Below are 12370 nucleotides of genomic sequence, written 5' to 3' on the forward strand. Positions count from 1 at the left end.
TTTTTTTAGCGCAAATCTACAAAAAAAATTCCCTCTAACTTCATTAATGTCAGTCATGTTAACATAGTCAGAAACCAGTGCATTTGAGGGTAGTGCTGTGTCATTTAATTTCAAAAAATTAACAATTAAGTCAGTCATATTACCACAGACAAACAGACGTACCACTCTATACAAAATTCTAAAAAAATGTGGTTCCGATTATTTTGTGCGACACGTACTGGACATATTCAGAAACAACAGAAAGGCTGAAAGTTCATCATTTGCGGAATATGTCCAGTACGTGTCGCACAAAATAATCGGAACCACATTTTTTTAGAATTTTGTATGGAGTGGTACGTCTGTTTGTCTGTGGTAATATGACTGACTTAATTGTTAATTTTTTCATTTAATTTCAAAAAATTAACAATTAAGTCAGTCATATTACCACAGACAAACAGACGTACCACTCTATACAAAATTCTAAAAAAATGTGGTTCCGATTATTTTGTGCGACACGTACTGGACATATTCAGAAACAACAGAAAGGCTGAAAGTTCATCATTTGCGGAATATGTCCAGTACGTGTCGCACAAAATAATCGGAACCACATTCTTTTAGAATTTTGTATGGAGTGGTACGTCTGTTTGTCTGTGGTAATATGACTGACTTAATTGTTAATTTTTTTAAATTAAATGACACTGCACTACCCTCAAATGCACTGGTTGCTGATCATGTTAATATGACTGACATTAGTGAAGTTAGAGGGAATTTTTTTTGCAGATTTGCGCAAAAAAATTTAAAATCCAAATTTTGCAAAATATCGCCGATGAAATATTTTTTACTTCCCGATCCTTGATTCTTATCCAGTTGGCAACATTTTTGCGAAAAAAAATCAGAGGTACATGAAAATTCGATAATAATCGAAATTTTGACACCGTGGGCTATGCTATAAACGTCAAATCCGATATAAAAGTCGCGTTACCAAATTTTATAGCGGTACCACTGACATTGTGGTACCACTGACGTTGCGGTACCACTGACACCGCAAGACACGACAAAATTTGCCAGTAATGACAATCATTATTGTGATAATTTTGGTAACACCATTTACACGGTGATATATCTTAATTTTAAGGCTGCTCTGTGGTCGAGAAAAATCATGGTTTTCAAGTTGTTTCCTGAACAAATGACATTGCATATTGCATTAAGATTTTGGATACGGGATACTCATTAAACGTCAGACCCCTGGTCAATACATACTGGTTTACGGTAGATCGATATATTTGCTAAACGATCGTCGAAATATATTGCTGACATTTATTAAAAATTTCGCCGAGCTCGAAGTTTACCGAGACCACGAGAGCCATTAAGTGTGTAGATACCAACCGCCTACTGTGATAGCCGCTATTACTATGTGAGTGAACTATTTGTCGAACATCTTTGCCCCCCACAGGTTAGCTAACGTTCAAGGTAAAGGGTGGTTGAAAAATATTGTATTGTGTCAGTCTAATTTGCTATGAAAGACGACTTATGACGAGGAATGTCTTCTACCACTTGAGGTTTTTGTTGCTGTCCAACTTCAATTTGTACACCCACTTACGATGAATCACGGTCCTTCCCTTTGAAAAATTAGTAAGGTTGTCGGGGATCATGCTACTTTTGCTGCTGAACAGCCATACCATTGAACTGGTTCAATGCCCCAATTTACTCTACACGCTCGGCCATTTTTACTCTAAATTTAATAAAATATGACCACATACATAAGACATACGTAACACTGGGGTTTTTTTCTGGTACACGTTGCCCCATAGTACTCCGTACCTCGTCCTGTCCAACTGCTCGACAAATAATGAGCAAAATAAATTTTCTTTTTCTCGGCTTTATCGAGCCCCAAAGAAAATCCCATAAGGAACTGTCAAAAAGTTATTTACAAAATCAATGCAGCATTTTTCGAGTAGGAACGAGACAAATGCAGGGCTGCGCAGGTACACTGCCTTAAAAACAACTCAAACAGTGATTTCATTCAGAGCGTGGTACCACATACATAAGACATACGTAACACTCAGGAAGAAATCTTCCAGAAAAGTTGGTACAAAATGAAATACTCGAATGGTACCAGCCTTTAAAAAAACTCCAATTTGAGTAGTTTTTGAAGGCAGTGTACCTGCGCAACTGTCATCCAAACGATAAATCTAACGATCCTACGGAAAAACATCCAACAACTGAATGAGTTTGCCATTTTGTTTTTGAGTTCATGAACGCGCATAGTGTTTGTGATGTTTTGTCCAGAGTATACGGGTTTTGTTTCGTGAAAAATTGCATTTGAAGTTTTTAAAAGTGCCGAATTTTGTTTTTAAAAGTGTCTAATTTTGTTTTGAAAGTGTTATTCTTTAAAATAGTTTTGAATTCGAATATTCACTAGTTGTGATTAAATATTACACGTTCTTCAGGCGCTAGGCCAGAAAAATATTACCGGTGAGTACAAAGTTGTAGCAGATTGTGTAGATTGTTTTGAATTCACAACTTTTATATAAACATATATCTTTATAAACTGCCCGCATAAATAAAATCACAATCCAGAATTTACTACATAATTGGTCATTCTAGGTTGGTTTTAATTTTTACTGCTTATTCTTCCACTATGAAAAAGATTTCCGATTAGGTTATACAATGTTATTCACATCCAGGCTACGGTTAGTGCTACGTCGGTTACTCGATGGCCGTCGTCTGTTGCCAGCTGCCGATGTCCGATGTATGCGTCGATGCCTGTGGTGTCCGGTGTCTCAAGTATGCAATTTGCCTAGCTTCATGTTTGCAGGTAAAAAAAACTGTGGCTTCGCCGTTAACTCATCTCCTCCAAGATTAGACCATCCCGATTGAATATCCTGGTGATCGATTTCGTCCGGCTTAGAGGATGCTAGGTTTCTTAGGGCATCTTCAGCGGTGATCTATTTTTGAAACAATTTTATACTAGATTTACACCAGCGAAACCCTAGACCAACTTTTCGTTCTCCGCACCGGTGTTGTATATCTCGTTGTTTTAGAACCGCTGACATCTGTCACACTGTCAACAATTCAATACCCCATGTTATCAGTTTATGAGACTTGTTATAATGAAGAGCACTCAATATTTAACAAACGGAAATTGGATAATTTTTACGCACATTAAACGATTACTTTGGCAAGACACTTTATATCCTCAAAACTTTATATATTTGACGGTTTGACCCAAGCGTCAGTGACATTTCTCAGGATGGATTAGTATGATTGAAAAATTTCTGCTACAAGTAGGGCTTCGGAGGATAGCGAAAATTATTTGATCGCGAAGATGTTCATCTTCCGTTTTCGTCTCATCAATCTTTCAGTTCTTAAACTTGGATTTGGTTTTGAGGATATTGAAACAAGTCCGCATTGTGAACGTTTTCAGTTCAGTGTCTCCGAGGAACATTATTCTGGCCTCTTGAGGTCTCCTCTAGTCCCACTACAATTAAGGCGATTAACGAATGGCCAACATATTTGTCATCCTGGTGGCTGATTACATAAACCTGCGGTTATGGTCTTCCAGAATTCCCCCTTTTGCTGGTCGGTTTCCTCGAAGCCAAAAACGACAAACATGTTCTTTTTCTTCTTCAGAAAAACCACAAAAACATATTGTGAATTGTCATGAAAAATCTTTGTTTGTTTATTTTCCAACACTCGCAAAACGTTTATATGGAAATAGCTAAAAATGAGGTATTCAATCAAAATATGACATTTTACCCACCTATTGGTAGCGTACAAAGGGTTTTAAAACGATCTATTTCTTGTTCCAAAAAGTGACAAAAATAGACCAAAACGTATACCAGTTTCAAATTTTTTCAATTTAGATCTGGTATAAAACAAAATTTACACCACCGGTGCAGCAGTGAATTTGAGTTTGTTCCAATAGAAATAGAACAAAACAACGATTTGGACCACCGCTGAAGATGCCCTTAGGTTTGTTTCTATATGTGAAGTTCTATTTTTGTAAAAGTTGTTGACTAAGAAGCATATTTCCAAATTAATATACATGGAAAATAGTCCCCAAACTTGTAACTGTTTGGTGGGAATGTTGTTATTGCAGAATCTTCAATTGTTCTCGATCGTCAATGTGTAACTGTTTTGAGTCGTTAGAGGTTCGTTTATGATTCAAACATAGCTTGTTGATCTTTCCTCAATCCAAAAGAATTATGGTTGGCAAAATGTTTGTGTTCCAGAATACAATTTCCCACTGACCGAAAAAAAATTATCTGCATCTGTTTATTAATAATTTTTATAAAGTATTCTATGCATAGATGCAAACATTTTTAGCCTTGGAGGTGGACGGTGACATATCTAATGTTCGCCCAAGGATCCATTTCAAGATTGCCTTGCCAGAGTACTGGTGGACTGATTGTATATCAGTGCAGCAGAACTCGATTTCTACTCGTGTGCAACCATGAGAAGCGTAATATTGCTGCTGATAGTCATCAACAATTTATCTCAAGGAGATGATTTCAGTACATTTAAATTTTGGAGAACAGGTATGAAAAATTATAAATTATTCAACAAGAAAGAAACATTTTCGGATGATTGTGAGGTTATTTCTATTCAACTTAATATTTGATGTTTGCTGAACAATTTTGACCTGCACAATATCAAAAGAGCATTTATTTTCCAGAAATACAAACTTATAGAAGAGTTTTTACCTGCAAGAGGCAAAGATTCATTCGGAAATGTTACAAGATGTTTTTTTTTGTTCTCAAATTGAAAAAATACATATTTTTTCGTGATTTAGTGAATGTAATTGGAGTAGCATGAATAAAAAAATCAATTTCGCAATAAGAAAAAATCAGGTTGAAAACGATAATATATATTCTAAAATTTTTGGGCTGTCGTACTGCTACAAAATGAATCAATCGAGAGAGACCGAGCGAGATGAGTGAAATGTAAATCAACATTTGGTAAAATGTTTTATTCCACTCGTTTTGACAGTGGTTAGCAAAGTATTTTGAAGTTAAAAGGTATGATTGAAGGGTCGTGGTGTATGTATTGTAATGGAAGCCAAAAATAGTTTCCATAGAAAATTGAATGGCTTGACAAAACGATTTCATTGGTATTAGTGAATAACTGCACGGGCGATCATACCTTCTAACTTCAAAAAGCTTTGGGTGGTTAAGCTGAAACTCGAAAGGTTGAGAGGTATGTATCATATACGAAAGGCTGAATGCACAAAAGTAGGAGGGTGGTATCCAAGACACGACCGCATGAGGTTGACTACGGTATTTCTTCATTCCGTTAAAACAAATAGCAGACGGAATTGTTACTCTAGTATTTTCTGGAATTTTATTTAACAGTGCATTTCTAAATGCGGAGACGTTAAAGCGTTATAAATAATTATATATATTAAAAGAATGAATCTTTTATAGAAGCGCTGTCACTTAAGAAAAATCTTTCTTCATAGCTGCACTACCAAAACAATCATTTAATTTAGCGAATTGGATATTTTTCTACCTTAGCGAAAAGCAAACTCAACGAGACTATCTAAAATTGGAGACCAGAACGATTCAAGCGGAAATTCTAAGATTGGAAATTGTTAGACATTAAACTGATCAAACTCATGCTAGGTTGGCTCCAGCCCAGTATATAACTTTATGTGTTTTAATAAAATAAAATAAAATAATCAAATAAATGAATTCAAATATAAATAAAATTGCCTGTATTTCAATAACTTAAAAACAAGAACTCATACACGCTTTTTACATAGTTGTTTTCAAGGTTTTGGCGAGTGACAGGATTTTTTATTACTTCTTTAATTATGATTAGAGCATTTCTAAATGATTTGTTATTTTTCACGATAGAGACAAGTTTGTTTTTGTCTCTGTGTGCAAGAAACTAAAACAGAACCGCGCACCGAAAAACAAAAACGAAAATTGAATGTATGCTGAATTGAGAAAACTTTACCGATGATTGATGGTACTCCTTTTACCGATACTTTACGGTACTCAAAAGAACCTCTTTTGATCTAAATGAAATTTCTAGCAAATAAGTGTTGATCATTCATCAACAGTAATTTTTCCACGATGAATAGAGACTGGCTGAAGAAGTTTAAATCGATGCTGAAAAATCAAATGATTCAACCGTGTTCGTTTAGGGGTTCATCCTATATGGGACCTGTTTTTGATTGAAAAAAAAAATTTTTTTGATAACCTATTTAACTACGAATAACTAACTTAAAACTAAGGTACCAGCTCACAAATGATCTGGTGAGGTGATCTGGCGCAGGACTCTGAACCTAGTCAAGGATGTTGTTCTTCGTTCCTCCAGCACCTGAAAACCAGCCAGGCGATGGATCCTCGGAGAAGAGTTTAGGATCATACGTAATATTTTATTCTGAACAATCTGAAGTTGAGGATGGTGGGTTATAGCGTAGCCCTCGCAGACAGGCAAAGCGTACTCTATGACCGGTAAAATTATTTGCTTGGTAAGCTTGTTGGTTATGGAAAGGGTGGATTTCCTAATAATGAGAGGATAGAGGGATTTGGTCAGTATGTTGCACTTGATAAAGGTTTTCTCTACAATTGAACGAAATAGAAGCTTTCGGTCCAGGGAGAGACTAAGATAGACAACCTCACTCAGCCATGCGATGGGAGTGTTATCGAGATGGATTCTCACATTGGCAGGTGGAACAAGTCAAGTTGATTTTTAATGCGGGAATATAATAGCCTGGGTCTCAGCTGCATCGATGCAGATCTTCCAGCTGTTGAAATAGTCGGACAGAACATCCAGACCCTCCTGTAGTCTTCACGGCAAAGCTCTAATCACTCGACCTTTGTAGATAATGGCAGTGTCGTCTGCAAACATAGACAGGATGCCATCCCGGAAAGGGGAGGAGCATCTCAGGTAAATATGTTGAACAAGATGGGACCAAGAAGGCTACCCTGTGGAACCCCAGCGTCTACGTTAAACGTATCTGAGGGGATTTTGTTGAAGAAGACCTGGAATGATCTGTTCGACAGATAATTCTTGATCTTCCGAGGAAGATTGGGAAATTTAATCACTGCAGCTTATACACCAGGCCATCATGCCAGACATTATCGAGCGCCTTTTCGATGTCCAACAACGCCTTGGCAGATGTTTTACTAACGGACTTGTTCCGCCTTAGGATCTGAGTAACTCTAGTGAGTTGGTGAACGGTGGAGTGACTCTGCCTATATCCGAACTGTTCTGGGAGGAAGATGTTATTCTGGTTTAAGAATTCCAGTAAGCGACTAAAAATCAACTTTTCGAAAAACTTCGAGATGCACGAATTTTATCCGAAAATGAGCGCCAAATTTTTGCCAGACTTTTTGTTTTCGTTTTGCCAGATTTTATTTGAAACTTAGTGGCAACGCTGATTGTATGTTCCGCTGGGTCAGGATTTTTTGATTTTGATTTTTATTAGAGCTTTTAACCAGAAAGTCATTCAGCTCTATAGCTGGGTCAGGATATTAGGCACTGGCACATTGAGTTATATTACTGAAGTCCTGAGTGTAATATAAAATCTGTTGATTTCCAAGAATTTTGTTTTGATAAAATTGAAACGGTCGACATCTTTGTTTTTCACCAGAATTCAAAATTGCAAGTGCATTCTACCATGGTTCAGATGGTTCTGATCGATATTCGAAAACACATAATAGAAATAAAAAAATAAAGGTATTATTTTTGTTTCAGTACCTATCCCAAACGTACAATTGAAAATGGATTGCAGCAGTTGTCGTTCATTATACGAGTTAGAGATAGTGAAACGTGAAAACCTTCAGTGTAGTTTGTCAGAGGAGCAGCAACGAAGACGCAGATTTCAAAGAATTTGCTATCGGCAAAAACAACAAAATTTTTGTATCAATAAAAATGCACGAAGATATCCGAGCATGAAATACACTGCAACTTGTCAGCGTATAAATTCGGGATCAGCATACAAAAATTTGAGAGCAGCAGATGTTTTATGCATGCCGCATCCTAAATCTATCACCAGATGGCAGCAATCCGTTACACTTGAACCGGGATTCAATCTTGAAATCATACGACGTATGTCTATCATTGCGTCTGAACTCCAAGAACGGGACAAGTTGATTGTATTACTCATTGATGGAATGGCTTTGAAACCGACAATAGGTTTTCATGTGAAAAGCGACTTCTTCTATGGTCTCCCGAACGACGGTGTATTCAAAGTTAATAAAGAAAATGATACTGCTAATTTAACTAATGAGGCTATTACAATCATGGCTAGAGGAGTGGGCACTAAGTATAAACAAGTAAGTACAGTTAAAACCCTCTAAATCGACATTTTTTATAACGACAAATTTCACTATAGCGGCATTCTTGAAGGCCACTCAGTTTCACACTAAAATTACACTATAGTCACTTCTTACGCGGTTGTTTTTTCGCGGGTTTTTTTTACGCGGATTCCGGAATTTACGCGGGTTTTTTTTACGCGGATTCCGGAATTTACGCGTTTTTTTACGCGGATTCCGGAATTTACGCGGTATTTTTTTTTGCGCGGATTTCGGTTTCCCTTCACTCGGAATGCAGAATTAACGCAGGTTGTTTTTACGCGGATTCTGGAATTTACGCGGTTTTTTTTTACGTGGATTCCGAAATTTACGCGGTTTTTTTACGCGGATTCCGGAATTTACGCGTTTTTTTTTACGCGGCACGTATCCCCCGCGTAAAAAGCGACCTTAGTGTATTCGTTTTATTGCGACATTTTGCTATTATGACCTTTCTCTATAGCGGCATACCAAAACTCATTCTTGTCATTCTTTATTGCGACAATAGTACAGTACATTGCTGAATCTGTAACAATATTCCCAACGGTACCTTTTGTTCTACATATACAAATATTATTCGTATTATTGCGACATTTCGCTTCAACGACAGTCCCTTGCAATGTTGATATAAAGCTATTCGACTGTATTTGTTAAATATATTCGTATTCATGAAGCAGAGCTGATCTTCAATAACAGCACACAGTAAATGATCTACAGGCATTTTAATAACTGCGGAAGAGACTCCGTTTTCGATGTCGGATTTTTTTCGTACAACAACAATGCTACAGGATTGGATAGAATGAAAATCAATTTGAACTTGTTTGACATTTTTCTTGAACTGAACATTGTTCCGCAAAACTGAAAAGCGGTGAAAGTAATGCGTGTTTGCCATCAAAAACACAATTAATATTATTTATGCATTAGCCAAGAGTTCCATGTTGTCAATTATCATGTTGTTAAAATGACCGGTGTGGCCTTTAATTGATCTGATCAAGTTAAACACTTGGATAAGATCACCATGCGGCGCTAGTGTACGAGTGATTTATAACGTATTTCTATTTTAAAATTTCCATGAAATTTTTGACCAATATTGTTTTTACGTGGACGTCTGAGATCTTACCTCAACACATCCAGAGAACATCCAATCAAAGTGTAATGAGTTTATAAAATGTTCATATTCTCTTATTAGCAGGAATTCTAGATATTGTGTCAAAAGTGACTGTTAATTTACAAACAAATATTTAGACCACACTTGTCATATGCAGTCCTACCTGCAATTAGGAAAATTATGCTTCAAAGGATTCAGAATAAGCTTTTGAAAGTTTTTCAAAAGCGTCCTCCCCGGTCTTGTATGAATGAACTCCATAGGATTATTTAAGTTCGGGTTTTGTTTTGTTGCTTGAAGCAGGTATAAAATTTGCGTATATTCACTGAAACAATCACACTTTATTAATATAATAAAATTTTAAATATATGTGATAGTGTTGATATGTTGCTCTATTTTTTTTTAAATAATGCGAATCTGTTCTCATTTCTTTAACAACTAAACTCTGTGTCAATATCGTAATTAACACTCATTGGAAATTTATAGACAAAAACTGGCATTTCCAATGATTTTAAAGTCATGCATCAATTTTCCATTTAAAAATAGGATTATCTTTCCAGGGTTAACATGCAATTGTAATTATAACCATTCATGGAAACACCTAATACTTATCTAATCTAATAACTTATCATATATCTTGAGTAAAAACGAAAAATTTATATGAAAAAGAAAACGCATTCTGTTTATTCGCAGAAAAAAAAAACAAACCAGTTTGGAAAATCATTCAAAAGTATCCTTATCAATAAAACTTATCTTATCAAAAATATGAAACGCTCAAATGTTCCTGTAAGTAACTTGTTTGTTTAGTAACTATGAATAATATAGCCAGATGAATTCCGCAGTTCTAAAAACATTTGTTGAATTTCAACGCTCCTGTGCATGGTTTATAATTTGTCACATACTGTCGATAAACTGTAAGTACACCGGTAACCGATCTGCAAGAGTAGAATAAGACATACATTTTAAATACCGAAAACAAATATCATTAGGTAATGTCGAAAAAATGTTCCCTCCTTTTCAGTCAATAGTTTAACAAACAATCAAATCAACACATTCCTCTTATCGTTCTAGTTTTGGATTCCGACAGCCGATGGGCTTTGAATGATGACTGGTCGGTTGATTCGATAATGCTTGTCCTGCTTGCCGCCTCCACTTCCACTGGAGTCAAGATCTTCATTTTTATTTTAAACCGTTAAGTACAGAAGAACTTATTAAAAATTTTAAATCCTCGAAAAGAATGACGAGAAAACTTTTGTAATCAATTCGGTAAGATGGATTAGACAGGATTGGACAACATGAATAAAAAAAAGTGTAAACAACTTTTTGACAGGTTCTTATCGTTTTTTGTTTGAGGCTCGCGTAGAAACGAGAAGAAGAATATTCATTACGTTCATTTTTGTCGAGCAGTTTGACAGGGGAAAGTACGGGGTACTGTGGGGCAACGTGCACCAAAAAAAATCGCCAGTGTTACGTATGTCTTATGTATGTGGTGGTACCATTCCAGTAGTTCATTTTGTACCAACTTTTTTGGAAGATTTCTTCCTGAGTGTTACGTATGTCTTATGTATGTGGTAGTCATGTTGTTACTCTCTTTTGAATAGCCCTAGTATATGTCAAAAGCTGAGTACTACTTACTGATTTCTTACAGCGTGAATTAGGTAAACTGAGTAACTGCTACTTAGTTTCGTGATATTGTCGTTCCTACACAGGGAACAGACATTCATCTTTTCAGCTTTCAGCTCATTCAGCTTTTAAAGTACTCGATGAGATTCCCTTACTTCTTAATTTTTTTTAATTTAATTTATTTATTTCGTCAAGCAAATGTAGACTACAGTTATAATAATACAATGTTTTCTTATATTCTATACATTATTTCCAGTAGTTAGTCGTTTTTTTATTTGATTTCTGCCCATGGTGATGTCGATATTTTCGCAGTGCTGGTTATAGTGACGCATCATGCGATTTATTGGGCCATTTTTTGAGTAGTTTGTTCTGTGAGAATTTTCCGAAAATATTTTACGATTTCTTAATTGACGACTGGGTGCATAAAAATTCAAGCCAAAAGCTGATAGCAGATTACGTTGAACAGGTACCGCAAGTGAGAGCCACATGAAAGCCTTAAGACCCAAACATAATGGATATGTTTGCGTTGCGTTGACATTAATTTGACAGAAAATGTATGGGCTGACTGTCAAATTGCCGCAAATGCAGCCGCAACATATCCATTGTGTTTAGGCCTTTACACCCCCTCTACCGAGCGCAAAGCCGTGCGCAATAGAACTCCCAGCAAACAGCTGCCACCGGCTGTCTGCTCTGCTATGCACAACAAAAAACATCATATCAAGAAGACTGGGAACTCTGCTTGAGATTGAGAGACAGTTTTGGCAGCGCAGTCTTCTGGATAAAAGTGGATCTGACGCATGCTAGTGTGTGTGCTGGCGATGCGAATGAAAGCCGAACGCAGCGATGTAATTACCAGCACTTTCATAGCTTGCATAGCTCATCTCTTCCACCTTCAATAGATGAAGTGCGCTGTTCGAATTGACGCTTGATATGATGTTTTTGGCATAACCCATCCACCAGCCGCGAGAACAAGCAATAAATAACCTTGCCACAGCTGATCAAAAGAGCGAGTTCTTTTAAAAGCGATCACAAAATTTCGTTCTTTCAAAGAACTGACTGAACTGAGAAAATATTTTGCTTGCTTGCGCGGTTGGTGGATGTATAGCAGAGCAGACAGTCGGTGACAGCTGGTTGCTGAGAGTTCTATTGCAGTTTTTCGAGTGGCTTTGCGCTCGGTAGAAGGGATGTAAGGCTTTTACGTGGCTCTCGTTCGCTTATGGTGTCAGAAAAACTCAAATCTCACCATCTTGCCCCTCGAAAAAAATTAAAAATATGGTAGCTTCAAACGGAAAAAAGAGAAATTATCTTAAAATCCTACGACCTACTTCCTGAGGCAGGTAAAACTTTTCAATTTTTT

At 36.6% G+C, this 12370-nt stretch overlaps 1 protein-coding gene across 3 annotated transcripts; it reads left to right on the forward strand.

Annotated features, from left to right (window-relative positions):
• The first annotated feature begins 7893 nt into the window (after positions 1 to 7893).
• LOC129733837 (uncharacterized) lies at positions 7894 to 10679 on the forward strand. 3 transcript variants are annotated; one of them, XR_008729730.1, is made up of 4 exons: positions 7894 to 8270; positions 10084 to 10176; positions 10233 to 10304; positions 10462 to 10679. XR_008729730.1 is itself a non-coding variant. In XM_055695365.1 (3 exons), the coding sequence occupies exons 1-3, from the start codon at positions 7965 to 7967 to the stop codon at positions 10489 to 10491; spliced, it is 429 nt and encodes a 142-aa protein (XP_055551340.1). In that variant the 5' UTR covers positions 7894 to 7964; the 3' UTR covers positions 10492 to 10679. The 3 variants fall into 3 exon arrangements, 2 of the variants coding, with proteins under 2 accessions (XP_055551340.1, XP_055551341.1); XM_055695365.1 differs by lacking the exon at positions 10233 to 10304; XM_055695366.1 differs by lacking the exon at positions 10462 to 10679 and having other exon boundaries at positions 10233 to 10434.
• The last annotated feature ends 1691 nt before the right edge of the window (positions 10680 to 12370 follow it).

Source organism: Wyeomyia smithii, chromosome 1 (assembly GCF_029784165.1).
Source record: "Wyeomyia smithii strain HCP4-BCI-WySm-NY-G18 chromosome 1, ASM2978416v1, whole genome shotgun sequence".
Taxonomy (NCBI): domain Eukaryota; kingdom Metazoa; phylum Arthropoda; class Insecta; order Diptera; family Culicidae; genus Wyeomyia; species Wyeomyia smithii.